General features: G+C 39.7%; 2 protein-coding genes across 3 annotated transcripts in view; one reads left to right on the forward strand and one right to left on the reverse strand.

The window, feature by feature from the left end:
- The window catches only part of LOC101689077 (centromere protein P), a 227,042-nt gene that overhangs the window by 114,976 nt on the left and 85,097 nt on the right, over positions 1 to 26,969 (reverse strand). The window lies entirely within an intron of this gene.
- OMD (osteomodulin) lies at positions 16,034 to 26,335 on the forward strand. Of its 2 annotated transcripts, XM_013063317.2 has the most exons (4): positions 16,034 to 16,325; positions 20,963 to 21,048; positions 21,404 to 22,357; positions 23,568 to 26,335. In XM_013063317.2, exons 3-4 carry the CDS (start codon positions 21,418 to 21,420, stop codon positions 23,873 to 23,875), a joined length of 1,248 nt encoding a protein of 415 aa, XP_012918771.1. In that variant the 5' UTR covers positions 16,034 to 16,325; positions 20,963 to 21,048; positions 21,404 to 21,417; the 3' UTR covers positions 23,876 to 26,335. The 2 variants fall into 2 exon arrangements, with proteins under 2 accessions (XP_012918771.1, XP_004766202.1); XM_004766145.3 differs by lacking the exon at positions 20,963 to 21,048 and having other exon boundaries at positions 16,035 to 16,325.

Below are 26,969 nucleotides of genomic sequence, written 5' to 3' on the forward strand. Positions count from 1 at the left end.
CAAAAAAATTACTTTTGTCTTATAAAACTATAGAGAGCAAGATCAAAGTGTGATTAATATACTAGAAGGTGGATTGCCTGAGTGACTCAGTTGGTTGAAGATCCCAACTCCTGCTCTCAGGAGTGTAAATTCAAGCCCCGCATTCAGCCCCATGCTGGGCATGGAGCCTAATTTAAAAAACAAAACAGATAAAATAAAATAAAGAATAAAAGCTAACCACCAGTAGTGATATGACAGAATGAGCCCAGGGATGCCAAGCTTTGAGTTGCAAGAACAAGACCAGAAATCCTGTTCCCTTTACCATCCTGGTAAGTCACAATCTTTTTGAGTCTGTCTCATCTACAAAGGGTAGTGGTGACAATCCTCATCAGTTAGTTTGCCATGAGGATTGAATGACAAATTATATGTGAATTTTCACAGAATGAGAATAAATAATACTAAAACTTGCCTGGGACCACAGAAGATTCGGAATAGCCAAAGCTATCTTGAGAAAGAACAAAGCTGGAGGTATCACAATCCTGTATTTCAAGGTATCCTACAAAAGCTATAATCAAAAGTATGGTACCAGCACAAAAACAGACTGATAGATCCATGGAATAAAATACGAGCCCAGAAATAAAAGAAAGCTCGGGGTGCCTGGGTGGCTCACTGGGTTAATAAGCCTCTGTCTTCAGCTCAGGTCATGGTCTCAGGGTCCTGGGATCGAGCCCCTGCATGGGGCTCTCGGCTCAGCAGGGAGCCTGCTTCCCCCCCCTCCCTCTGCCTGCCTCTCAGTTTACTTGTAATCTCTCTCTCTGTAATCTCTTGTAATCTTCCCCTCTTACTCTGTCAAATAAATAAAATCTTTAAAAAAAAAATAAAGCAATGCTTGTATGATCAATTACCCTACAACAAAAGAGACACAAATATACAACTTCAATAAACAGTGCTGGAAAAACCGGATGGCTACATGCGAAAGATGAAATTGGCCCACTTTCTTACAGTGCATACAAAAATAAAGTAAAAATGGATTAAAAGTCTAAACGTGAGACTGGAATCCATAAAATTCCTGAAAGAAAATACAGGCTGTAGTATTTTGAACATTGGCCATAGCAACATATTTAGAGATATGTCTCCTGAGGCAAGAGAAACAAAGGCAAAAATAAAGTCTTGGGACTACATGAAAATAAAAAACTCTGCATACCGAAGGAAGCCATAAAAAAAATTTAGAAAAAGGCAATCTACAGAATGGGAGGAGATATTTGCAAATGACATATCTGATAAAGGGTTAGTATCCAAAATACATAAAGATTTTATCCATTAATTCCTCTACTGAGTATTTACCCAAAGGAAATGAAAACACTAATTTGTAAAGATCTATGCACCCCCATTATTTACAATAGCCAGGATATGGAAGCCACCCACGTGTCCAACAGATGAGCGGATAAAGAAGATGTGTAGATATACAATGGAGTATCAGCCATGAAAAAGAATTAAATTGTACAATTAGTGACAACATGGATAGACAATATGGGAGTATTCCACTAAGTAAAATAAGTCAGAGAAGGACAAATACCATATGAATTCACTCATATGTGGAATTTATGAAACAAATAAACATATTTAAATACAGAAAATGAGCTGGTGGTTGCCCGAGGGGAGGTCAGTGGATCAGTGGGTAAAGGAGAAGTTGATTAAGAGTCACAGAGTTCCAAATATAATATAAGTCAGTCACGGGGATGAAAAGTTCAGCATAGGGAATATAGTTGGTGATAATGCAATAATGTGTGCGGACAGATGCTGACTGCGCTTACGGACATGAGCACTGAGTAATGTACAGACTTGTCAATTCACTCTGTTGTACATCTGAAACTAACAGAACACTGTGTGCCCACTATATTTCATTAAAAAAAAGTTTGTGAAACTGCTTTGGTAAACCATAAAGGTTCATAAAATATGAGTAACTATTATACTGGAAAATTACTGACTAATGAGACAAATTAAAGATTATGAAGCCATTAACATAAAGAGAATATATTACAATGATAATCATTTTAAAATCAAAATATTCTAAAGTTCCAATAGTTTCAGTAATTCATTTTACCGAAAATAAAATTGTGATGTCCCACAACTTATAAGTAAATGTCAAATGTTCACTAAAATTTTAAGAATCCAGGTCTTAAAATTAATAATTCAATTCATAAGGTTAACAAAGAGATCAGTCTGTTATCTCAGTAGTAGACCTTAACATAGCTAAGTTTATCTTTTTCTAAAAAGACAGAACAAAAAATTTTTAAATCCTGGAAAAGATTCCTGAAATCACTGGAGTTAATTTCCTGTTGTTAATGTTGTTTTTCATCCCACAGCTGTTAATCATTTTTGTTGTTTACAAAACACAAATCACTAGTAAAAATCATTAAGAACCAAACTGAATTAAAAGTTTTCGGCCACAAACCCATTCTATGGTAAATATAAAATATTACTCACTTGAAGCCCATTAAAGTTTGGAAATAAATCACTACACCTTACTGGTCTTATTAAGGACTTCAAGACAGAAAAAAATATCAAACACCATCCATCCATATTTTCTCCCAAATACTATAATAAAAATGATCATTGAATTAATGGGAAAAAAATAACACTTTTTGAAAATCACTTACAGTCACTAAAACTAAAGTTATTTTAATTTTTTAAAGATTTATTTGAGAGAGAGAGAGAGAGTACGAGTGGGAGAGGTAGAAGAGACAAGGAGAGAGAATCTCAAGCAGACTCCGTGCCAAGCCTGGAGCCCAGTGTGGGTGTCAACCTCATGACCCTGTAATCTGGATCTCAGCTGAAACCAAGAATCAGACGCTTAAGACTGTGTCACCCAGAGGTCCCTGAGGTTTATTTGTTTGTTTTTTTAAATCAACTGTGTTCCTCCTTAACCTATTCATTACTTTTCTTTACTTCATAACTCCACCTTTTTTTTTTTTTTAAAGAACTGCCTTCCTTCTGTCCTCATCACCTCTATGCTCACACAGTCAACCTATTATGTCTGACTTACCAATTCTCCATTTTCCCCAAATCATACTGTGTGAATAAGCATGGACAATACTTTCACCTGCACTTACTAATGTAACCCTCACAGTACTGTCCTACAAGGCAGGCACATGACCTGTTTTTCAGGCGTGGAAACTGCAAAACAAGGTTAAATAACGGTAGCGGATCTAGGACTCGATGATCACCTTTCCCTATGACGACACACTTGCTTGCTCAGTGCTCACCCTACGTTGCTTACTCCAGGGACTCTTTGCTGCTCGGCTTCCAGAGACACCATCTTTCAGGCTGCTCTTCCATGGCTAGTATCCCCCAGTACTCCTCCTTTAGCGCCTTTTCTCTGGCCCCGACAGTCCTGTCCATTTATACACATTCAGCCATTACCATTGAGGGAAGCCCTCTGAAGCCCACTTCTCAATGTGGGCCTCACCTGGGAAGAACTAACTCTTAAAAGCAGACCCAAACACCTAGTTTTAACACTCCATCAAAATCAATCCTAAACAGTTTCTTCAGACTGTCCCTGTCCCTCTTGGCCTTTCCTTTCCCAGTTGTTCAGGTGTGTTCTGCCTCTCGTACCTCTGCAGCAAGTCTTGCTGTCCTTGTCATTCTCACTCACTATGTCACAACTTCTTTATTTTCTAGTTGGAATATCAAAATCAGTTCCTGGCCTCATTCTGCCAGTCCAACTCTTATGTGATCAACCAAGCAGACCCGCATGCTGGCTGGGTTAATTACAGTCAGTCCCCACATGGAAAGCCTATGATAGTTCTCATTGATCACTGAATTACAAAAACTTCTTAACCTATACTTTTCAAGACTGTCCATGATTTCCATTTGTAAATAATGATTAAAAAATTTTTAATTCCCACAGTTAACATATAGGGTTCTATTAGGTTCAAGTATCTAATATAGTGATTCAACAATTCTATAGATTATCAGTGTTCATCACAATAAATATATTCTTAACCCCTGTTCACCTACTCAAATAATGACTTCTGAGCTTATTTCATGCTCATATCTTTTTATGCCCCAGCCCCAGGATAACGGTTTCTCACATACACTCTGTACTTCCTGGCCTCCCTGTACTTGTGATACCTTCTTTTGCATCCACCAAAATCAAACACCACCTCAAACATCAGTGTCAAAAGTCACGCCCTCAGCAACTTTTCCTGGATTCTACCAGAGCAGATGTGGCTTCTCATACCTCACCCAAATCTTCCCACTACTTTGTGCCTCTCTTTTGCACTGATCACAGTCTAACTTAGCTCAGCTGGTTACTCCTTGGTCTCTTTGGACATTCTCCAGAGTGCTTTAGGAATCTTGGATGCAAGCACTGCTTCCTTGTCTGTGTCCAACCCTCACCAAAGGCTAGCATACCTCCTTGGCTCAATACACATTTCTGAATTAAATCACTGAAAGGAAAGGAAAAACTTGTATCCTCCCCGTAAGGAAACGATGCATTTTTATCCTGCACATCTTCTTTCTCCCCGGTGGCTGACCCATCCCTCCAGCTCCGCTACAGACTGGTGTGCTCTATGATAGTCAGAGGGCAGTTTCCCCAGTGCACTCAAGTGTTATAGTAGGGATTTAGGACAGTTCCTATCACAGGATCTGGGGAGGTTTGAAACAGAGTCTCTTTCTCAATCAGCTCTGATGAGTGCTGAAGCAAGGTGGCATTCCCAGCAGTGAACATGGAAATAAAGAGAACTGCTTTAAAATGAACCCTTCCATAGAGAGAGGAAGAGCATAAAGAGGGGCCAAAAGGGCAGAAACACAGGGACAAATCAGGGCAAGTGGCAAAAGCAATATATCATTCCCAGTTTTCCATACAGGGCATAATCAGTCATGTAAAGTCCTGATACTAAGACTTGCATTTTGAGTCCTTTTGTTAAGGAAACTACAATAGAAGTAAAAGACAAAACAATATAATAAATTTGATATACTTCTTAGTTTCAAAACTTACCAACTCACAGCCAATCTTACTCATTTATAGTCCCATGTTATTTTAATAACAGCTTTATTGAAAAATTTAAACACATTTCATTGGTTATCTTTTTTTTTTTTTAAAGATTTATTTATTTAGAGAGAAAGACCAAGTGCGTGCCTGTGAGCCAGGGGTGAGGCAGAGGGAGAAGAGAATCTCTAGCAGACTCCCCACTGAGCGTGGAGCCCCATGCTGGGCTGGATCCCACGACCCTGAGATCAGGACCTGAGCCCTGATCAAGAGTCGGATATTTATCAGAGTGAGCCACCGAGGCACCCCAGTTGGGTGGTTTTTAGTGTATTCAGGGTTAGTATCATCACCACAATCAATTTCAGAATATTTCATCACTCCAAAAAGAAACCCTTTACCCACTGAATGTAACTCTCCACCTTAGGTAACTATAAACCCACGTTCTGTCTCTATGGGTTTCCCTATTCTAAATGCTTCATATGAATGGGATCATTCATAGGCTTCTTCCACTCAGCGTATGTCCAAGGTCCACCCATGCTGCAGCTGTGTTGAGGCTGCATTCCTGTTTTGCACTAACATTCCACTCTCTGGATGGCCTACATTCACTGATCAGGTGGTGGACATCCAAGCTGTTTCCCTTCCTTGGCTCTTATGAATAATACTGCTATAAATACTTGTGTAATACGAGGTTTCTGTAGATACCAGTCTTCACTTTTCTTGGGTACATACTTAGAAGCATAATTGTCAGGTCAAATGGCAACTCTGTATTGAACTTTTTGAGGCACTGTAGACTCCTTTCCATAGTGGCTGCACCATTTTACATGCCCATCAGCAACACACACAGGTTGTAACTTCTACATACCTTCACCAATACTGGATACTGTCCTTTCATTTATTTTTGTTATAATCCGTCTTTTCAACTGCAGCCATGCTAGAGACTGATAAGGTAATTCACTGTGGTTTTGATTTGTAGTTTCCTGATGACTGTTGATACCAAGCATTTCTTCTGGTGTTTAATGACCATTTGTTGCCTTCTTTGGAGAAATGTCTATTCAGATCCTTGACCCATTTTTAAATTGGTTGTTGCTGTTACTCTTCTTACCACTGTGTTGTCTGGTTTGCCGTCTATTCCAGACACAAGTCCTTTATCAGATATAGAACCTGTAAAATTTTTCTCCTAGGTTGTTTTTCCATCTTCTTGATGGTATCATTTGGCACAGGAAGAAAATTTGGTTTTGATTAAATTTCTTTTGTTTCTTGTGCTTTTGGTGTCACAGCTGAGAAACTGTTGTCTAATCCAAGGTCATAAAAAATGACATCCATGTTTTCTCCTAATATTCAGGAGTCTTTGCTCTTACACCTAAGTCTGTGCTCCACTTTGAGTTAATTTTTACATGTGGCATGATGCGGATCAGAATACAAACCACATTCATCACTCCAGAGGCACTTCCACACCTTTCCTAGTCCACACTACCACCTCTCCCAGCAAACATCATTCATTAACTCGCTCCTCCAAGCAGAACTTTGCCACCAACAGTACAACCCTCTCCTTAAAATTTTTTAATAAATTTTCTTAATAACTGTTAACCTTAAAAACTGTTACATAAGTAATGGCAGTTGTGCTTCTTGGGTCCGTAAGTACCTCTCTTATTCATATGTCTAATCATTTCAATACTTTGAAGAAACCGAAGTACTCCTCTCACCTAAAGGGTATTTGCAGCGCTATTATATAATTTCATGGAAAACACAGAGGATGTCAGACTACTAAGTCTCAAAAGTGACTCCAAGAATTCTCATATGGGATTAAAGGAAGGGGTTGGCTATGAAGTGGTAACCCCCAAATAACAGAAAGACAAAGTGGCATACAGAACAAAGGGAACGACAGAACTTTGGGTCTAGAAGCAGCCTTATTTAAAGTTCTAGGATGAGTAAGCTGCTTCCCAGAGGGAATAGGTGACTTCATACTTGTGACTCATGACAAGTCTCTGGGGTTGGTTAGTGGCTGTGACCCTACAGCAATGGGGATTCTACTATCTCTGTCCATTCTGAGTCCATAGAATAGCTTACCTCTAATTCCCCATGTATCTTTAGAAAGATACATATTTCTAAATATTTCCCCCCAAAATGAACTCCTTAAATTTATTAGACAGATTTCCTAATTTCACCATGGGAGGGCAGTCTTATTCTAATATGCTGTAGAAGTCTAAAAATAAAGACAAGAAAGCTAGACCTGTTTTTTTTTTTTTAAGATTTACTTATTTATTAGAGCAAGAGAGGGACAGAGCGCAAGTTGCGGGGTATGGCAGACAGAGGGAGAAGCAGGCTCCCCACTGAGCAGGGAGCCCGATGTGGGGCTGGATCCCAGGACGGAGATCGTGACCTGAGCTGAAGGCAGATGCTTCTCCAACTGAGCCCCCAGGAGTCCCAGCTAGACATATTTTTAAATAATCTTAAACACTACTTTCACATTTTAAAAAGGTAAACAATAACACTTATCTATATGCAGAAATTGTCATACATGATCTGATTAATAAAAAATATACTTAGGAAAACAAAGGAATGGCATATTTGAAAAATGGGACAAGCAGCATTATGCTTTGTATACTTATAAAATATCTAAGTATTCTCACAAGACTATCAAATCTTAAAAGAAAAAATATAGGAGCCTCTAGCACTTACCAAGTCCATACTACATGGCAACAACAAAGTATGCATTTTAAATGCAATGTTCCAATACCCAGCACTCAATCATCCTGTTAACTTATAACGGTACACATGCACACACCAATCCCCCAAATCATAGAGAAATGCAAAGGGCTTGCAACAATTAAAATGATTTTGGAAAAGAACAAAGTTGGAGGATGAATACGACCTAATGGCACAATGTAACGTAAAGCTGCTATTAACCAGGAAGGCGGCAATGGGATATAACTGAGAATCTAGAAACAGACCCGTACAGTCATGGTTAACTGGTTTTTGACACAGATATCCAGGTAACTCAGTGGGGAAATAATCTTCTTTTCAACATATTGTCCTGAGAGAGTTGAATGTTCACATGTAGAAAACTGAACTCAGACCCTAACCTCAAAACACATACAAAACCTAACTCAAAATAGACCATGGACCTAAAAATAAGGGCTAAAACTACAAACTTCTGTGAGAACACAAAAAATCTTTAACTGCTTAGTCAGCTAATTAATTCTTTGACTTGACACCAAAAGCCATAAAACAACCATAAAAGAAAAAGATAATTTGAGCTTTACAAAATTAGTGACACTATTGAGAAAATGAAAATTTGTGGGGCGCCTAGGTGGCTCAGTTGGTCGAGCCTCTGCCTTTGGCTTGGGTCATGATCAGCAGGGAGTCTGCTTCCCCCTTTGATTGGGTGCGCGCTCTCTCTCTCTCTCTCAAATAAATCAATCAAGTCTTTGAAAAGACGTTAAGAAAAAAAAAAGGAAACTTGTGTCATGGATAGGAAGAAAAAAGATTACAAGCCATATATATATCTATATATCTGATAAAAGGATTTGTATTCAGAATGTATAAAGAACCTTTACACTCATAATGAGACAAACAATCTAATTAAAAACAGGCAAGGGGCGCTGGACTGGCTCAGTTGGTAGGGCGTATAACCCTTGATCTCCGGGTTGTTAGTCCCACATTTGATGTAGAGAGAACTTAAAAATAAAATCATTTTAAACCTGATATACAGGTTTAATTTAATTGTGATCAAAATTCCAGCAAGGCTTTTTATAGATATAGAAAAGATTACTCCAAAACTTATGTGGAAAGGCAGAGGCACCAGAATAGCCAAAACAAACAAAAAACAACAACAACAAAAAAGAATAGCCAAAACAATTCTGAGAAAAGGGGAGGAATCCTCCTACCTGATTTCAAGGTAGCACCAAATGCTGAGAAGGATGTATAGAAAGCGATCTCTCATTCGTCGTGAGTGGGAATTCAAAATGGAAGAGTCCCTTTGAAAAATAGTTCAGATTTTTTTCAAGCTAAACATATGCTTACCATACGACTTAGCAATTACACTCCTAGGCATTTACCCCAGGAGATGAAGACTGATGTTCACGTAAAAACCTGTGGATGACTGTTTACAGCAACTTTATTAGGAACAGCCCCAACCCAGATGGACTTCAGCAGGTGAGTGGTTACACCGCCTGTGGTCAGCCTTATTGCTCAATAATAAAAAGGAATGAACCATTGATATACAACCTGATCAACAACCTGGATGGATCTCCAGAGAGTTATGCTGAGTGGGAAAAAAAGTCAGTTCCAAAGGGTTACACATTCTATTATTCCTGTTATATAGTATTCTTTAAATGACAAAATTATAGAAAGTGATGAGCAGTTGCCAGGAGCTAGTGATGGGAGGTTTCTGTGGCTATAAAAAAGTGACATGTGAACGACCTGCAGGGTTGTAAATGTTCTCTTTTCACCTGTATCACCCTCACTATCCTGGGTGTGATAACATACCACCGTTTTGCAAGATGTTATCATAGGAAACCAGGCATAGCATACCTAAGATCTCCTTGTACCATTTCTTGCAAATGTATTTTCTGTAAGGATCTCAAAGTAACACTTAATAAAAAAAAAAATCAATCAAGAAGTACTAATTGTAGTAGAATGCAAGGTATTGGATAAATCATCAGCAGGGACCACGTTAAGGACGGTTTTATAAACTAACCAGAGAGTTCACAGACAGCTTAAGGGGCAAGAACAGAATGTCTAGAAACAACTCCATGAGCAGTGGGAATGGCAGCCTTTCACACTGGACGAGGAAGGTGGTAGTTCAATGAATACCACTGGGACATGGACAGAGCTGCCCGAAAAACAGAAGGGAACACTATACAAGAACTATAAATTCTAACAAATTAGAGATTTATTTTTATTTATTTTTAGGATTTTATTTATTTGACAGCTAGAGATCACAAGTAGGCAGAGAGGCAGGCAGAGAGAAGGGGGAGCAGGCTCCCTGCAGAGCAGAGAACCCAATGTGGGGCTCGATCTCAGGACCTTGGGATCATGACCTGAGCCGAAGGCAGAGGCTTTAACCCACTGAGCCACCCAGGCACCCCACAAATTAGAGATTTAAATGCAAACACTAAAAACAGCAAAGAAACCATTGTGGTCCTAGATGAAACTGTGGAAACCAATGGGAGAGTTTTCTGACAATGTGTTAAGTGGGGAAGATGGTTCTAACTCTGACACAAAAAGCTGGAGGGCCTTAAATAGAACTATGATAAGCCCAACAACAGAAAGTCTTCGTGGCAAAACTGTCAAGAGCAAAGACAAATGACAAACTGGAAAATAACAGCTTTGAGTCATAGCGCATAGGCCTAATTTCCCTTACAAAGAAATCCTAAAACTCAGAGAAGGGGGGAAAAAAAAAACCCTCAGCGAAGACCTACAACACAATAGAAAATAAAGTAAATGATACCGATAGCTCCAGGAAAAGAAGCAAACATAGCTGCGAAATATAAGAGATACTCAAACAGACTCAAAGTAAGAGTCATTTAACCTACTCGGCCACCAAAGATAAAACCTTATTACACTACACTGAGGAGGATTTTACACAGGCCCTTGGCACTCTGAGAGCAATTAATTACACACATGCAAGCCCAGCCTGCAGATTTATCACTCAAATATATTTGCACACATGTGCAGTGACACATGAAAGGTTATTAACTGCATCAATAATAGGAAAAGATTAGAAAAACTGAAAATTTCATGCAAGAATTCTTTATAAAAATAATTTTAAAATATACATATTTGCTAAATATACATATAGGTGCACAAAATATCTCAGGAAAGAATCACAACACTGTATTCTACTTTGCAAAGGTCTCAAAAGCAGTGACTATGTCGCCTGGAGTCAGACAATGTGGGGGCCCCTAGCAGTGGCCACTGGGATAGGAACCAGCAGGTTGGAGACAAGCTGCAGGAAGAATTTTTGTGGTGTACTTTTGTGAAATAAGAAATATACATTTGGTGTCTGCCCCAGTTCCTGACAGAGAGCTCTGAAATCACTTGGAATTTCCTGGATGATAGGAGTATCTTTTGTTCTAAGGAGGTGACTCTGCGTGGGCTCCCTGATGGTTTGTCGATGAGGGCTGGTCATGAGAAAGACCTACTATGGTCAGAAGCTTGGAACTTTCAGCCCCATGCCTGCATCTTCTGAGGAGGGAGAGGGGTTAGAGATTGGGTTCGTCATCCATCATGCCTGCGTGAGGAAACCTGAACAAAAGTCCCTAAGGTACAGGCCTCAGAGAGATCCCAGCTTGGTGGGCACATGCATGACTGGGACCCGAATGCACCGCAGTTCCAAGGAGACAGAAGCTCCTGGGCTCAGGGCCCCTCCAGAGCTCACAGGTATTCCTTCACCTGGCTTTATACCCATATCCTTTGTCATGAGCTTTATTAAATAATAAACCAATAAACATAAGCGTTTGAGTTCTGTGAGCCATTATAGAAAATTAACCTGAAGGCAAGGCAGCAGGAGCCTACAGCCATGTTGTACAGAGGTGGGGGGTAAGCTGGAGACCTCCTACTCCGACTGGCATCCAAAGTGGGGGCAGTCTTGTGGGACCGAGCCCTTGACCTGTGAGAAGTGATGCTAACTCTAGGTAGACAGTGTCAGAATTGAGTTGAACTGTAGGACTTTCAGCTGGTGTCTGAAGGAACAGGAAGGAGCAGGGCAGCTCGAGGCCAGAAAGCAGCCCAGAAACACAAATTGGTGGTCCACGAACAGGTATGAGGTAGGCCATCAGAGTTTCCCCAAAGGAATTAATTTTTATTTCTCTGAACTAATTAAGTGCTACATTTATTCATTTATCTATTTTTTAAGATCTATGTTCAACACAGGGCTTGAAATCATGATCCGGAGACCAAGGATCACATGCTCTACTGACTGAGCCAGGCAGATGCCCCTATGTTTGGAATTTATATATTTTTTTAAGACTTATTTATTTATTTTAGGGAGAGAGCATGGACGGGAGGGGGAAGAGGGAAAAGGAGAGAGAGAGAGAGAGAGAGAGAATTCTAAGGCCAACTCCCCACTGAGTGCAGGGCCCCACATGATGCTCAATCCCAGGACCTGAGATTATGACCTGATCACGATCTGGAAACCAAGAGTTGAACACCTAACCGGCCGAGCCACCTAGGTGCCCCTTCTGGAATTTATGTGAAAATATGTGGCAACACTGGAGGATTTTAGGCAGAGGCACTGTGAGACACTATACAATTAGGTTTATTTTAATACAGATAAGATGAAAACTGGATTGGGAAAGGAGATGTGTGAACACAGACAGAGGAGTCAAGACACCATGGCAGCATTTGAGGGAGAGATGTCAGTCACTGGAGAGATGGTGACAGGGTAGGCCAAGAGACACAGACACACCAAAAAGACACTCCAGTGCCAGATCACAAAGGACTCAGGAACAGATCTAGTTTGAAAGGGAGGGACAGAAGATGATTTTGATCAATGGTTCTCAAGTTTTCACAGCACCTGAGACACCTGTTAAAAACGTAAGTCACTGGGCTTGTGCGCAGAGCTTCTGGTTCTGCAGGTCTAAAGTACAGAGATGCCGCCACCTGAACTTCAGATCAGCAGCCCTAGCAATTCACACACTGATGGTTCTCCTGCCACATTTTGGGATGCACTCATTTAGACAACTCCCAACCTTCTGGCTTATGTCAGTGAGTGAATTTGGGATGGGGACACCATTTACGGGAAAAGAAAACAGTATGGGGCAATGGAAGGCACGAGGGGCAAAGGCACCAGGATGGCCTCTGCGGGGCACGTGTGATATCTAGAGTGTGGACGACTTCCGTGGGGCTGCTTGAATGATCTTTCTGATGGAAGCAGTTGACCAGCTAAGTGTCAAGTGTGCCTCCTAAACGTGATTTGATACAGAATGCTTCGAGGCTTCCGAGCACGTCAGAAGCACATGTGACCGTGACGCTGGCCCTGGCCACCTCTCTGAGGTACCCTCCCCGCCCATATCACTCAGCCCCAGCCATACTGTCTTTTTCCTCTTGATACCAATGTGGCTTGGTCCCTCACTGTATCAGGTCTCTGCTTAACTATCTAAAATAGCAATTTCCTTTCTTAAAAATTTATTAAATAGACTATCTTTTTTTAGGTTCACAGCAAAACTGAGAAGATACATCAATTTACCATGTCCCTTTCTTCCTAAGCAACTCCTTACTTTCTGGTGCTGGAAGGTACCCCAAGCTCATATTGTATGCTCCATGCCTCAGTCCTAGAATAAACCATTTCTTCAAAGAGCTTGGTTTCCCTTATGGCAGAAGGTAACAGAAGCCAAGATCTGGGGATGCCTGGGTGGCTCAGTCAGTTAAGCGTCTCTTGATTTGGGCTCAGGTCATGCTCACAGTTGTGGGACTGAGTGAGCCCTGTGAAGGGCTCTGTGCTCAGCTCTGAGTCCGCTTGAGATTCTCTCCTTCTCTGCCTGCCCCTGCTCCCTCACACACACACTCTCTCTCAATAAATAAATATATAAAATCTTTAAAAAGCAGCAGCAGCAGATGCCACCGCCGCCAAGATCTGGGTGCTGGTGTTTGCTGCGGCTGCAGCGTCACTGCCTCCACGCCCTCCCGGCCGACAGAGCCAGGTGACAGGTGTGGGCACACCAGCCTGTGCACACACACATCTACAGACATTTCTAGATGGAGCCGCCTGGGTACTATTAAGCTGAACGTGGATTCATACCAATGTCTCCAGCTCTAGCCCAGCCGCGTGTGTCGTTCCGGCTGCCTCGCCTTGCTCGGCCGCAGCCTCCCTCCAGCAGCGAGACCCCCCGGGCTCCACTACCCGCCACGCAGACATGTAACCGCTCTGTCCCAGTGCAGGTGCGCAGGAGGGTGACAGCTGCTGACCTGTGCCTGTGCTCATTCACTGTGACCCCCCTACCTTGCTCCACTGCCCTCCTCACCCCTTCATATGTTTATTTTCTGTTTTCCTGTTCCGTGACAATAGAAACTTGTGCTGCTGAGTCGCGAGCACCTTAAAACTGCCTTAAACGAATCAGGTGCTAAAAATATTAGCTGAATGAGTATAATGAAAAAAATCCCTGATTACCACAATCAAGCAGATCTCAGTCTGGCCTTTCTCGACCAGCACTATTCAGCTATGAAGGTACTTATCTACCTCAATCAAATTATCATCATAGAATATAATTGAGATTTTTCATCAATTCAATGGACTTCTCTCTTCAACTGCTGCAATTGTACCCATCGAACTGAAAGCATGAACTATCACAATCACTTACAGCTTTGACTTTTCCTATAAGGTCTGACGTGAACCAATACTCTTCTTACTCCCCTGCCTCCCAACCTAAACCATCTGGACACCACCTACTGCTTTCAAATTTCCTAGACACGAATGATTCTAGGTGCCCTAGCTATCTATTGATAAATATTCTTTCTGCATGTGTTAGGAACAAGAACAACATAATCATGATCACAAGTTCAAATCACAGGGTTAAATGAGGAACTATATGAAAATTAAGCTTTTGACTTTAAGTTTCTCTTCCAAAAGAACTGTGAGGGCACATAAAATTTAATCCTTGGGAAAAAATTTGCTCTCTCTTCCTTGGTATGGAAGCCTGAGGTTTAAGAACAAAGACTAATAGGAAACATATGGAAAAGATCAGTAACAAGATGAAATCCTGGCCCAAATACAGTCTGCCATGTTTCACATACCAGTGCCTCAAATAATAGATGAGATTTTTATAGCACTGCCAAGCATCACTTGAAACACAGCATGCTTTTAAAAAACCTGAAGTATAACAAAATAAGCCCTGTGATTTCTTTGTAAAAATCTAATGGTAAACACTGAGGACACAAGAACAAATTCTGGGATTCACTTTACCTTATTAGTTTGTACAAACTTTGAAGAGTCTTCCAAAGCATGAACTCAAGGTTCACTGCCAAGAAATACAAGTTAATTCTCTGTTTAAAATTTTTTAAAAAACCACACTAGTTAAAAAAATGTAGCATTTAAGCAGTTAACCACTACTCCTCAGGAAAACAATTCAGTGAAAAGAGATTTTTTACATCTACAAAATAAAGGCAAGTTCCTAATGGCATCTTAATTAATACTACAAAATTATTTTTTGTACTAACATAAAGAGGCAAATCAGAGATCTACCTTCTGAGTGCAAGACACTAAATTCCATCACCAGATTAATTTTTTTTTAAGATTTTATTTATTTATTTGACAGATCACAAGTAAGCAGAGAGGCAGGCAGAGAGAGAGAAGGGAGGAAGCAGGCTCCCCACTGAGCAGAGAGCCCTACTCGGGGCTTGATCCCAGGATCTTGAGATCATGACCTGAGCCGAAGGCAGAGGCTTTAACCCACTGAGTCACCCAGGCGCCCCATCACCAGATTAATTTTTATTTCAAAGGTTTTAGCAGGCATTCTAGTGCACAGATTTGGGAGGAAAAAGAGGACAGTGATAGGGAACAGAAAAGAAGGTATAATTCTCTGTGTGGAAAAGTTATATATTTAATCTGTGTCACTAATGACAAATCCCTTTGTTTAAAAAGTAAACTAGAGGGGTGCCAGGGTGGCTCAGTTGGTAAGGAACTGACTTTGGGTTGGCTCAGGTCATGATCTCAGGGTCCTGGGATCGAGGTTGTAGGGCTCCTTGCTTCCTTGTTCAGAGCGAAGCCTGCTTCTCCCTCTCCTTCTGCTTGTGCTCTCTCTCAAATAAATAAAATCTTAAAAAAAAAAAAGTAAAGTAGACATGCAATGCTGTATGTTTCTAATCTTGGTTGCTTGTCTTCATAAAGGAAAGCCCTGGTGTGATGTGAGGTTTCTGACAAGGGACATTTCAAGACCACTCTTGAGTTCCACCTTAAATTGTTGAGACACTGAGCTCCAAGTTACAGGGGACCTTAATTTGGAGAATTCTTTGGCATGAAAATGAAAATAAAAACAGTAATCAGTACATGCTGTTTCATTTAGTTCTGTTTGCCTTTCATATTAGAGGAAATTCTTGCCACACCTCAAACCAAAATTAAGGGGAAAAGAAAGGGAAGTAAGCCACATAAATCTGACCAACAGCACAAGCATGTCAATTTGAATCCACAAAGTTTTGGATAATGAAAAGAAATACATAATCTTAATTCAACCCAAGTGTTTTCCAAGCAGATTATATTTGCTTAAATTGCTACAGTAATTCAAGGACAGCCCTGTCTGGACACACAGTTACTGTGGATTTTTAAGAGACTCAGTTAAAGAATTTAGGAATATCTGATTCAATTTACAGGATTTGCAAATTCATCAACCCCTGAAAACTAAAGCAAACTTAACAGGTATGATGATAAACTAATTTTCAATTTTTTTTAAAGAAACTGTTCCTACTATTAAAACTTTTTAAGTATAATTTGATTTGTTTAACATTAAAATAGATCATAAAAGCACAAAATTTGGAGGTAATATCTGATAAATCTTCATTAAAATTTGATTAGCAAAAATATTCAGAGAAAGTAGATTTAAATTTTCTAACTTAAGATTTGCCCAATAAATAATCTTTGTTTAGATTTATTTTTAATTAAGAATGAAAGATTTTTACGTTAATGGCATCACTGTCTCCTCTCTCACTCTCAACTTTAAATGACAAAACTGGCAAATGTCTGTGAGCCATACATCTGGGCAGGTTGACAGATTCTGCTTGTAGGGAAGAAGGATCTTTGTATTGATTTCAATAGAAATTTTCTTAAGCTTTCTCTGGTGACCAAATCCTTGACAGTAACATATTTTTGCTTTCATTTGACTCTTTCTGGAAGGAAAGATGTGACTGCTCTATCTGGTACTAAATGAAACAGTTCCTTGGGTTTCAGTTAAGATTTAAATGTAGTATGGCTAAAAATAATTTTGAAACTTTCTTATTTTTAGTAGTAAAAGTCTTACTTTCTTAGGCCTTGGGTGTAAAACAGGATGTAAACTACTTTATTTACAGAGTTAAATTTAAAACCGCTTCGGAAAGAAATTTGAGTCTATTCTAATACTCTGGTTTCTTATATCCTAGTTTCTGTGGTAAATCAATAAAATAACTGAGTCTTTAACAAAATGCAATAAGGCTTTCCAATTACTTTAAACTTTCCAGAACAAAGTTCAATCTCATTTTAATTAGAACTTCCTTATGAAAGCACAAGTGCTTTTTCCCAACTAAGAGAGATGTTATAACATAGAAGCATTTATAGCTATGATATGAAAAATTCACATTAATGGATAGTTTTAAAAATCGGTAATATATATTTTCCATTGCTTTAAAGATTCTGTTCACATCTGTTACTTTTCTATTACTCTGTAATGGGAATAGCATGCTGTGACCGGACACCACTGGAGATAACAGCCATGTTCTCTGTGACTGTGTCCATTTAGAGAAAACGACTGCGGCAAAATAATACCTAGAAATAACCAGCATTAGTAGTGACAAGCATCGCTAACAGGATGCAATCTGTAATTTATTAATCCAGTCATCCATTCAACAAATGTTTGAGCACTTACACACTGTGCATTGTACTATATTCTGCCAGAAATTAGGTCAGGAAGTGGGAGACTGACGGTGAGTGTACTGTTTTGCTATGAGCAATTCTATAGGGAATGAGGCATAAATTGTAGAACATGAAAGGCAAAAGTAATAAAAATGTGCTTTGTAAATGGCTAGGAAGAGATCAGTTGAATGGAAAATTTGGGTAAAAAGAAATAAGAAGTCATTATAACAGGGAAACTCACCAGAGATGAAGTTGATGACTAAGATGAATAGGAAATAATGGGCCTCTGGATGGAGACAGGGTTGATTTCAAACCAGAAAACGGGACTTGGTCAAAAGGAAGAGGGATCAGGCTGGGCTGCAGAGCCAAGGTCCTTAGAGGACGATTCAGAAGAGAAACTGTCCTTAGGGAAAGCCTATCTTCATAGGTGGCCAAGAGGACTAAAAGCAGCCAACACTCAAGAATCCCTTTATTCTCAGAGAGACCCCATAATGAGGTCTTGATCCCAAGTCAAAGGGACGCATTTAAGTGCCGGATTGAAAGTATCACCCAGCTCCCATTTTTCCCAGTATGTTTCTCATAATTGTTAATTAGAGTCAAGACTTTCATTCTCAAATGTAAGGTTACTGATTGATTATTGCTATTGTTCTTAATACAAGGATGAAATTCAGAACTCTGATAAGCAATGCTCATTTCAAAGTTTGTGTAACAGTCAGCTTCCAAGACCCGCTCCATGCCTGACCTCCCCCTGCCCCCGCAGCGGCATGCCTCTGCCCTGCTTCTACGTATACCTTTGTGAGACACAGCAAACTTACAGTAGAACCCTGTGGTTCAATGAGACTGAAGTGAAGTATGACATGTACTTCAAAAAGTTAATATGCTCCACTGTAATAAGTACCATAAAACACACAAATTTAACACATAAAGTATTATCAACTAGTGAGTAAAATGTATAGGATATTCTACACCCATTCCTGCTAATCTCCCAAGATCTGGAGCAAATGATACTACAAAGACTTCCCCATCTGCCTGAGGCAGGGTTAAGCCACTGTACCCATGGCACTGGGGTCTAGGCGGGAAACATTATTTCCCTTTGTCTGAGAATATGGTTTGCCATGTTGGGTCTCTCCCATAAACCGTATGCTCTTTACGGAGAGGACCACATCTTCATATCTTCATCTCTGTGTTCCTCACCAAAGACAGTGCCTCACACCCAGAAGTAACTGCAGTCTAAACTCCACCAAAGTTTAACTACTAATATCTGTAAGGTGGTTGACTAGCCAGGTTCACACACAACCTCTAGCACAGGTCACTAAGGCAGCAGACCCAATTGGAGCTTTCCAGCACCCTGAGTTAGCCAGAACTGAACACTGCCCTTCGGGGTGAGATGATCTCCCTGTAGGACTTTCTCCTACTTCACCCACCAACAATTTAGTGTGAAGGTCGGGGCTCAGCTACTGTAATGGATTAAATCAGGTGTTCACTCCCTGAGTGCAACTCCACAGGTCAGAATTCAGGCCCTCTAGATCCTGGTCCGGATTAGCTATGACAGTCGTATTTTACTCCTTCAATAGCTAACCACTATTTCCCAAGCACCCTACTCTTCATTGCTTACATGTTTTGGTCATCTCTTCTGTCTGGAAATCTTCCTGGTCTTCCTCTTTGAGAACCCTAACATTCTTCAAAATCTAGGTCAAATGTCACATCCTCTATGAATCCCACGGATATGAAGGAACAGTGCAGCAGTCTACTGAGATTTGTAAAACAATTGCTTTAAAAGATCAAACCATTGCTATTTTGACATATTCTGTAGATAGGGATGAGATTAATTATAACAAAACACAATATGAGTAAATCATTGTTTTGTTTGATACTATCCTCTTGGTTTAAAAAAAAAAAAATGGCGGCAGCAAGGTGGTCATTCCAAACTGGTGGGAAATGAGACTTTTTAGAGGCGTCTAGGAGCAAGGGAAAAGGAATGCAGTAAGGACATGTCCTTGAGCAGCAATGAGTGGTCACAAATTTCGAGTGACATCAGCTGGTGTGGTCAGTTTTCTCTCCACTTGCTCTGCTGCATGAGTCAGGCTGCATGTAGATGGACAATTGAAGGAACAGGGATGGAAGTTACCAGAAGAACAAGAGGATGAAAGGGGCCAGAGGATCAGGGACCTGAGCAAACAAGTGACAATGGTGATGGGCCGTGGGGTCCAGGCCACAGAGAGGAACTGAGTACATTGGGAGGTATGAATAAAGGGCAGTGAAAACACAGTGGGTTCCCCATATTTACGTCCTTCTGAAATTGAGGAATTACTACAGCTGGAGCTACTCCGTGGAGTAAGTTATAAAGACAAGTCGCGGTGTGAAGGAGCTGCACCCTTGTAATGACAAGGCCCAACCTCTGGGTGCACAGGAGGGAAGAAAAGATCAAGGGTCCCTGACTCTACTTAAATATCAACTCCAAATCCCACATTAACACATAATTACATTCCATACATTTATAGTTCTTGATAAGAAAATAAAAAAGAACCTAAGATGTTAGGGTCTAAGGCAGACTTTGTCAAATGGGGTCTGTTATAGACAATGATTTAGATAACTATTTTTTCAATTATCCCAATGATGAAAAATAGTTTGTACCACTCTAATGACTAATGGGATAGAGAAAAGTCAGTTCATGACACACAGGGACATGTTACATTAATTCTCAGGAAACCCTGAATGAGAGAGGTAGAGAAAAATACCTGCAGAATCAAAGAGGTAAGATTCTTTTTTTTTTTTTTCCTTCCTTTTAACCTTTATCTAAATAACAAACTTATCCATCTGGATCACTTTCTAACCTGCAAAGCACTTTTACATGCATATCTCCCGTGACTGTCACAACCACCAGTTGAGATAAGCTAGGAAACAATTACATTTCTCATTTTCGTGAGGAGGCAAGAGGCAGGCATGTTAAGTGGCTTGACTGTCCTAATTGACAGGTGGGAAATGAAGGTCTTCAGGCTCCTCATCCAGTAGACCAGAACTACAACTTCAAGTTAATGGTCTTTCTCAAGCTGAGTACTCCTCCCATGAAATGCACCCCTTACACACCTTCCTCCTCCCTGTACTGTGTGCATCTTTCTGACTCTCCACCAGACTTCAACTCCTGGGAGACAAGACAGTGTGCTTTCAGTATCTGTTTGTCTAGGACTTAACTCAAAAAATTAGTGGAAAGAAAGAAAATGTATAGAATAACCTACTAAAAGCTCAAAGTTTGTAGACAGTAAATATTGCATGTATTTGGTATTTGAGTCAAGTGGAGTCAGAGACAAAATAATTGGATTCTGGAAACGGTTTCATGGGGGAAAACTGGAAGTCATGGTTAGACTTGGCCAGAAACACTAAGAGGAAAGATGAGAGCTATTTTGAATATCTCAACCTCTTACGTAAAAAGGAATGTTTCATGTTCTTTCAAGGGCAAAAAAGAGCATCGAAAAAAAGAAGCTGCAGTGGGAAAATACTGGTTAATATTAACTAAAACCAAGAGCGTCTCCTCTCATAGGTAAGGACCATCACTGAAGGGACCATATAGTGGAACACTCAGATTTTTAGTGAAGGGGTTGAGAGTTCATGTTATCATTGTAAATCTATAGGAAGCAAGACAAACTTGGATTCCCTTCAAAGATGGGTATGTAGTCTGGTTCAGTGCAAAATGTGACTTTAAAAAAAAAAATACCACCTTATTGGTACTTAAACATTAATTTTGGTTTGAGCATTGCCCATTTATTCTGGATTGTTTTATATATTTCAATACAGATACAGATATTATGCACTTTATGTAACTGTTAATTTACACAAAAATTCTTCTAGGATTTACTGACTTTTCCCACAATATATTTGCTTTCTCCTTATAATAGGACAAAAAAGGAACATGGGCTTTTTAAGTCTAGCACATGTCCTTTTCTTCTTTTTTGGAGTCAAAGTATATTGCCAATATGAAAATTATCAATGGGATGAAGATTATGATCAAGACCCAGATGATGTCTACCAACCGGAATTCCAATTTCATCAAAATGAGGACTTTCAAGTTCCTTTTCATCAGTATATGTTAGGCTGTGCCTCTGAATGCTTCTGTCCACCCAATTTTCCATCATCAATGTACTGTGACAATCGCAAACTCAAGACTATCCCACGTGTCCCAGCACACATACAGCAGGTCTACCTTCAATTCAATGAAATTGAGGCTGTGACTGCGGATTCATTCATCAATGCAACTCATCTCAAAGAAATCAACCTCAGCCACAACAAAATTACATCTCAAAAGATTGATCATGGTGTGTTTGCTAAGTTGTCAAATCTACTACAACTTCACCTACAGCATAACAAGTTAGAAGAATTTCCATTTCCTCTCCCTAAGTCTTTGGAGAGACTTCTTCTTGGCTATAATGAGATCTCCAGATTGCAGACAAATGCCATGGATGGGCTAGTAAACTTGACAATGCTTGATCTCTGTTACAATCATCTCGAGGATTCCATGTTACAAGAAAACGTACTTGCCAAAATGGAAAAATTAATGCAGCTAAACCTATGTAATAACAGATTAGAGTCAATGCCTCCTGGTCTGCCTTCTTCACTTATGTACCTCTCTTTGGAAAATAATTCAATTTCTGCTATACCAGAAAATTACTTCAAAAAACTTCCCAAACTCCAGGCTCTACGAGTGTCACACAACAAACTACAAGATATCCCACATAATATTTTTAATCTTCCCAACCTTATAGAGCTCAATGTTGGACACAACAAACTGAAGCAAGCATTCTATATTCCAAGAAATTTACAACACCTATACCTAGAAAATAATGAAATTGAAAGTATGTAAAATTTCATTATCTTTTTTAAATACAAGAATAGTATGCTGACCTTTTCATTATTTTTTTTGAAGATTTTTATTTACTTATTTGAGAGAGAGGGGTAGCAGAGAAGCAGGGACATCGAGAGAGGGAACACAAGTACGGGGAGTGGAAGAGGGAGAAGCAGGCTTCCTGCTGAGCAAGGAGCCCAACATGGGGTTTGATCCCAGGACTCCAATACCATGACCTGAGCTGAAAGCAGATTCTTAACTGACTGAACCGCCCAGGCACTCCTAAAGAATAAATCTTTTTTTAAAAACATCTATGCTTTACACATTGCTGAAAATAGTTGACTTGAAGTAGCTAGGAAAATGGACAAAGCTAGCCTCAGAAAGGTGTGCTATAAAAGTTTATAGCCTTGGGGCGCCTGGGTGGCTCAGTGGGTTAAGCTTCTGCCTTTGGCTCAGCTCATGGTCTCACGGTGGGATCAAGCCCCGCATTGCGCTCTCTGCTCAGCAGGAAGCCTGCTTCCCGCCCCCCCTCTGCCTGCCTCTCTGCCTACATGTGATCTCTCTCTGTCAAATAAATAAATTAAATTTTTAAAAAATAATAAGTTTATATTCTTTTCTTTTAATGATTTTATTTATCTATTTGAGAGAGAGAGAGAATGCACAAATCGGGAGCAGGAGAGCTTAACTGACTGAGCCACCCAGGCACCCAAGTTTATAGTCTTTTCTATGAAGTGTTATCACTTTGAACACTGACAAGTAGTACTGTCGAGTATCTGAAAAAATAGGCGCTTCCTGAGTAGTTGGGACTAAAGGTGTTTTTTACTTTGTTATTTTTGAGATTACTTATACTATGAATTTATTACATAACAAATAATTAAATAGCCAAAAGAGCCACCATTTTTTCAAGTTTTAATTCCACTACAGTTAGCACACAGTGCTGTGTTAGTTCCAGATGTACAATACGGTGATTCAGCTTTTCCATCCATCATCCAGTGCTCATCAGGACAGATGCGCTCTGAAAGCCATCATTTACTTTGAGAACATATAATTCATCTGTAGTTTCATTTTATTCATTTTATTATTTGATTACTGTAAAAACTAATTAAACCTAATTCTACCTATAAGAATTTTAATAAGACTGTATCTCATATTTTAATAAATTCCAATGTAGGATTCTAGATGTAATGCAGCAGGATTAATCTTTAATTTGTATTTTTCAGATATCAATGTTACAGTGATGTGTCCGTCTGTTGATCCACTGTATTACCACCACTTAACGTACATCCGTATGGACCAAAATAAGCTGAAAGAGCCAATAAGCTCATACGTTTCCCTCTGTTTTCCTAATTTACACACTATTTATTATGGTGAGCAAAGAAGCGCTAATGGGCAAACAATACAACTGAAGACTCAAGTTTTCAGGAGATTTCCGGATGATCCTGATAGTGAAGAACAGGAAGATCACCAAGAAGGTCCAGAACAAGAAGAAACAGAAGAAAACATTGACCCTCACTATTACGGAAGTTAAGAATGGCAAGAAACTATATAGGTCTACATTTATGATTGTATACAATGGTATTATTCAGTATTGATTGAACTAAACATGGAAGCTCACAGTAATATATCTAGAATTATGCATTAGTAGAAGATCAGACTGAATTTAAGTTGTTGGTAACACTTGCATCATTACACAGTATTCAAACTTACTTAAAATTACACTAGTCTTTAGAAATATAAATTAGAATGACATGGGAATAAAAAACTAAACTTTAAAAATAACAGTATTATCAGGCTGAGGAGAAAAGAAAGTATGCCATCTCTAGTGATATTAACTGTTCTAAGAGTGACGAAAACAGCAGCACTAGAAGCCAAGAACTGGAAGAGGCCAGGGCTGAGATGCCCGGGCTTATGTTCATGTAACGGGCAGCCATTCACTCAGGAGTCCGTTATTTTCTTTGACCTGATCTCCAGAAAAACTTTCACATTTGTATGTGAATTCTTATCACCATGACATCCGCCTCCCTGGCCCTACCACTGAGAGCAAGAGAGGATGCTTCTGATTTTCAAAAGAGGCCATTCCGCTATGGATCCAAGACTTGTAGTTTCACAAAATCAACTGGTCTTTGCTTTTCTCTCAGAGCACCAGAGCCACACAATTCTAAAACATGTATTTGGATAACTAAAAAAACAAACAAACAAACAAAAACACTAAATTGTCTCATCACAATCATATTTTAGCAGATTTCAGCAACTGTCCAAAACAATCTGTCTTCCATTTTAGCGGGGATCAATGTTTCTATAGTAAACTCACTAGGGGAAGTTTTTGTTGTTATTGTAGCTACACAGAGATTCACCAATAAATAACTGCTTTGCTCACATGGTTAGTTTAGCACACAACAGTTTACCAGCATTATTAAAACACTTCCATTTTCCTAGCACGATAGAGTAGAAACACATATGAGCATCAGCTCGTATTTATTTAATTAGTGTTAAAGCTGAACAGAGTTCCTTTACAATTTAGACAAACTTTGCTACCTTCTTTAAAACCTTAGACACACCTATTATTTAACCTGTCATTTTGAAGTATTTTAAGTACGCCTTGTAAAGAAGATGATGGAAGTGCTATGATGAGCTCTTCTGACTTATCAGCTGACATTTCAGAGTTCCTCAGGAGAGGAAGAAACAGAGATGGGGAGACCTACACGGGGAACCCGAACCATAAATGTTCATAATGTGGACAACAGGCCAGGCCCACTTTTTGGCTGTTAAAACTTTAGGAGTTTTCAAGTGGTGAGTCTTTATTTTGCTGGAGATAAAGTGGAAAATGAAGCTCCTAATGATCTTTATTTCTTTCATTAAATTATTAGCATTTAGCAGAAACAGAACACTCACCTGTCCCAAAGGAATGGCTCAATTCAGAATGAACACAAATAACACTCCATTCATTCATTTAATTAACATTCATCAAGGCATTTGGTGTGTAGGGCTTAGCAATAAGGGCAAGAAACAGAATGTATGTGCACTTGTGATACCTCAAGATACAACGGTGAGGGTAGCAGAGCAAAATTCTAGTAATGTGGACAAAGCACACTTCCAAAAGAGGTTAAAAAAAAAAAATTAAGGCCCACTTCATATTGGAAAATACTATGCGTGTTTCAGGAGATAAAAGAGATACAACTATTTCTAACCTAAAATAATTTAGAAACTAAAGAGAGGCCATCAGGGAAATGCCCATGAAAATCCTAAGAGACACTTCCACAGTCACTGGGAGGGCTAGAACCAAGAAGACAAGACCCAGAACAGATGTTATTAGCAGGAGGCAGAGAGAGTAGGGCTCTCACACACTACTGGTGGGATATCCAGTGGTGCAGCTGTTTTGTAAAGCAGTCTGGCAGTTCAGAATTTAGTCACTTAGGATGCAGCCATTCCACTGCTAGATATATACTCAAGAGAACTAAACACAGATGTTCACACAGAAATATGTCAGCAAATGTTCAGAGCAGCACTATCTACTAACAGCCGAAAAGTGGAAAGCACCCAAATGCCCATCAGCTGGTGAATGGATAAATAAAATGAGGTAAAAACACACAACAGAGTATTACTTAGCCGAGAGAAGAAATGAAGTACTGAAATGTTATGCTACCACGCAGATGAGCCAGGAAAACATCTGGCAAGGTGAAAACTCCATCACAGAAGACTGCATAACAGTATGACTTCATTTAAATGAAATGCTCAGAACATGCAAATCTATAAAGACAGAAAGATTCCTGGTTGCCTGGGGCTGCGGGAGGGGAAAAGGCTAAGTGGGGAGTGACTGTCAATGAGCAGAGGCTCTGTTTTTGGAGGGAATGAAAATGTTCTAAAACTGATTGTGGTGATGGCTGTGTAAATCTAAAAATACCAAAAATTATTGAATCATAGATTTTAAAAGGGTGAACTATAGGAGGTATGAATTGTCTCAATAAAGCTGTTAATGAAAAACTTAAAATAATATCAACTCATTCCTTTTTTTTAATTAATTAATTTATTTATATGTCAGATCACAAGTAGGCAGAGAGGCAGGCAGAGAGAGGGAGGAAGCAGTCTCCCCGTTCAGCAGAAAGCCCAATGCAGAGCTTGATCCCAGGACCCTGGGATCATGACCTGAGCCGAAGGCAAATGCTTAACCCACCAAACAACCCAGACGCCCCTAAAATCAACTCATTCTAACACAAGAAATACAATGCTAACGTGGCGGTACTATCAATGACAACAGGAGTACAGATAAATATCCAGACTTTATTTCAGATCAGGACGCAGTGAAGTAGCTCAAGGTTTCCAGAAGAGGTGGTACCCTGACGTGTCGGGAGCAACTGATGCCAGGAGTAGAGAAACAAGCTCCCGAGCTGAGATGAATACACAGATATGTCATTACTTCCTTCACCTCTTGCACAGTTTAAAAAAAAAACAAAACTTCCAATATTCAGAATTCTGGAGCTTCTATTTTTTATCCTCCTAAATTGATTTTTTAAAATCCTCAGAGAACAGGCTTTGTGAGGAATAAAACTGCACAATTCAGCAACTGAAAACAAGTTATGTGGAATGTGATAAAACCTGCAGAAGTCGGACTTGAGACTCCTAAG

Source organism: Mustela putorius, unplaced genomic scaffold (genome assembly GCF_011764305.1).
Source record: "Mustela putorius furo isolate JIRA1106 unplaced genomic scaffold, ASM1176430v1.1 tig00003854_pilon_pilon_pilon, whole genome shotgun sequence".
Taxonomy (NCBI): domain Eukaryota; kingdom Metazoa; phylum Chordata; class Mammalia; order Carnivora; family Mustelidae; genus Mustela; species Mustela putorius.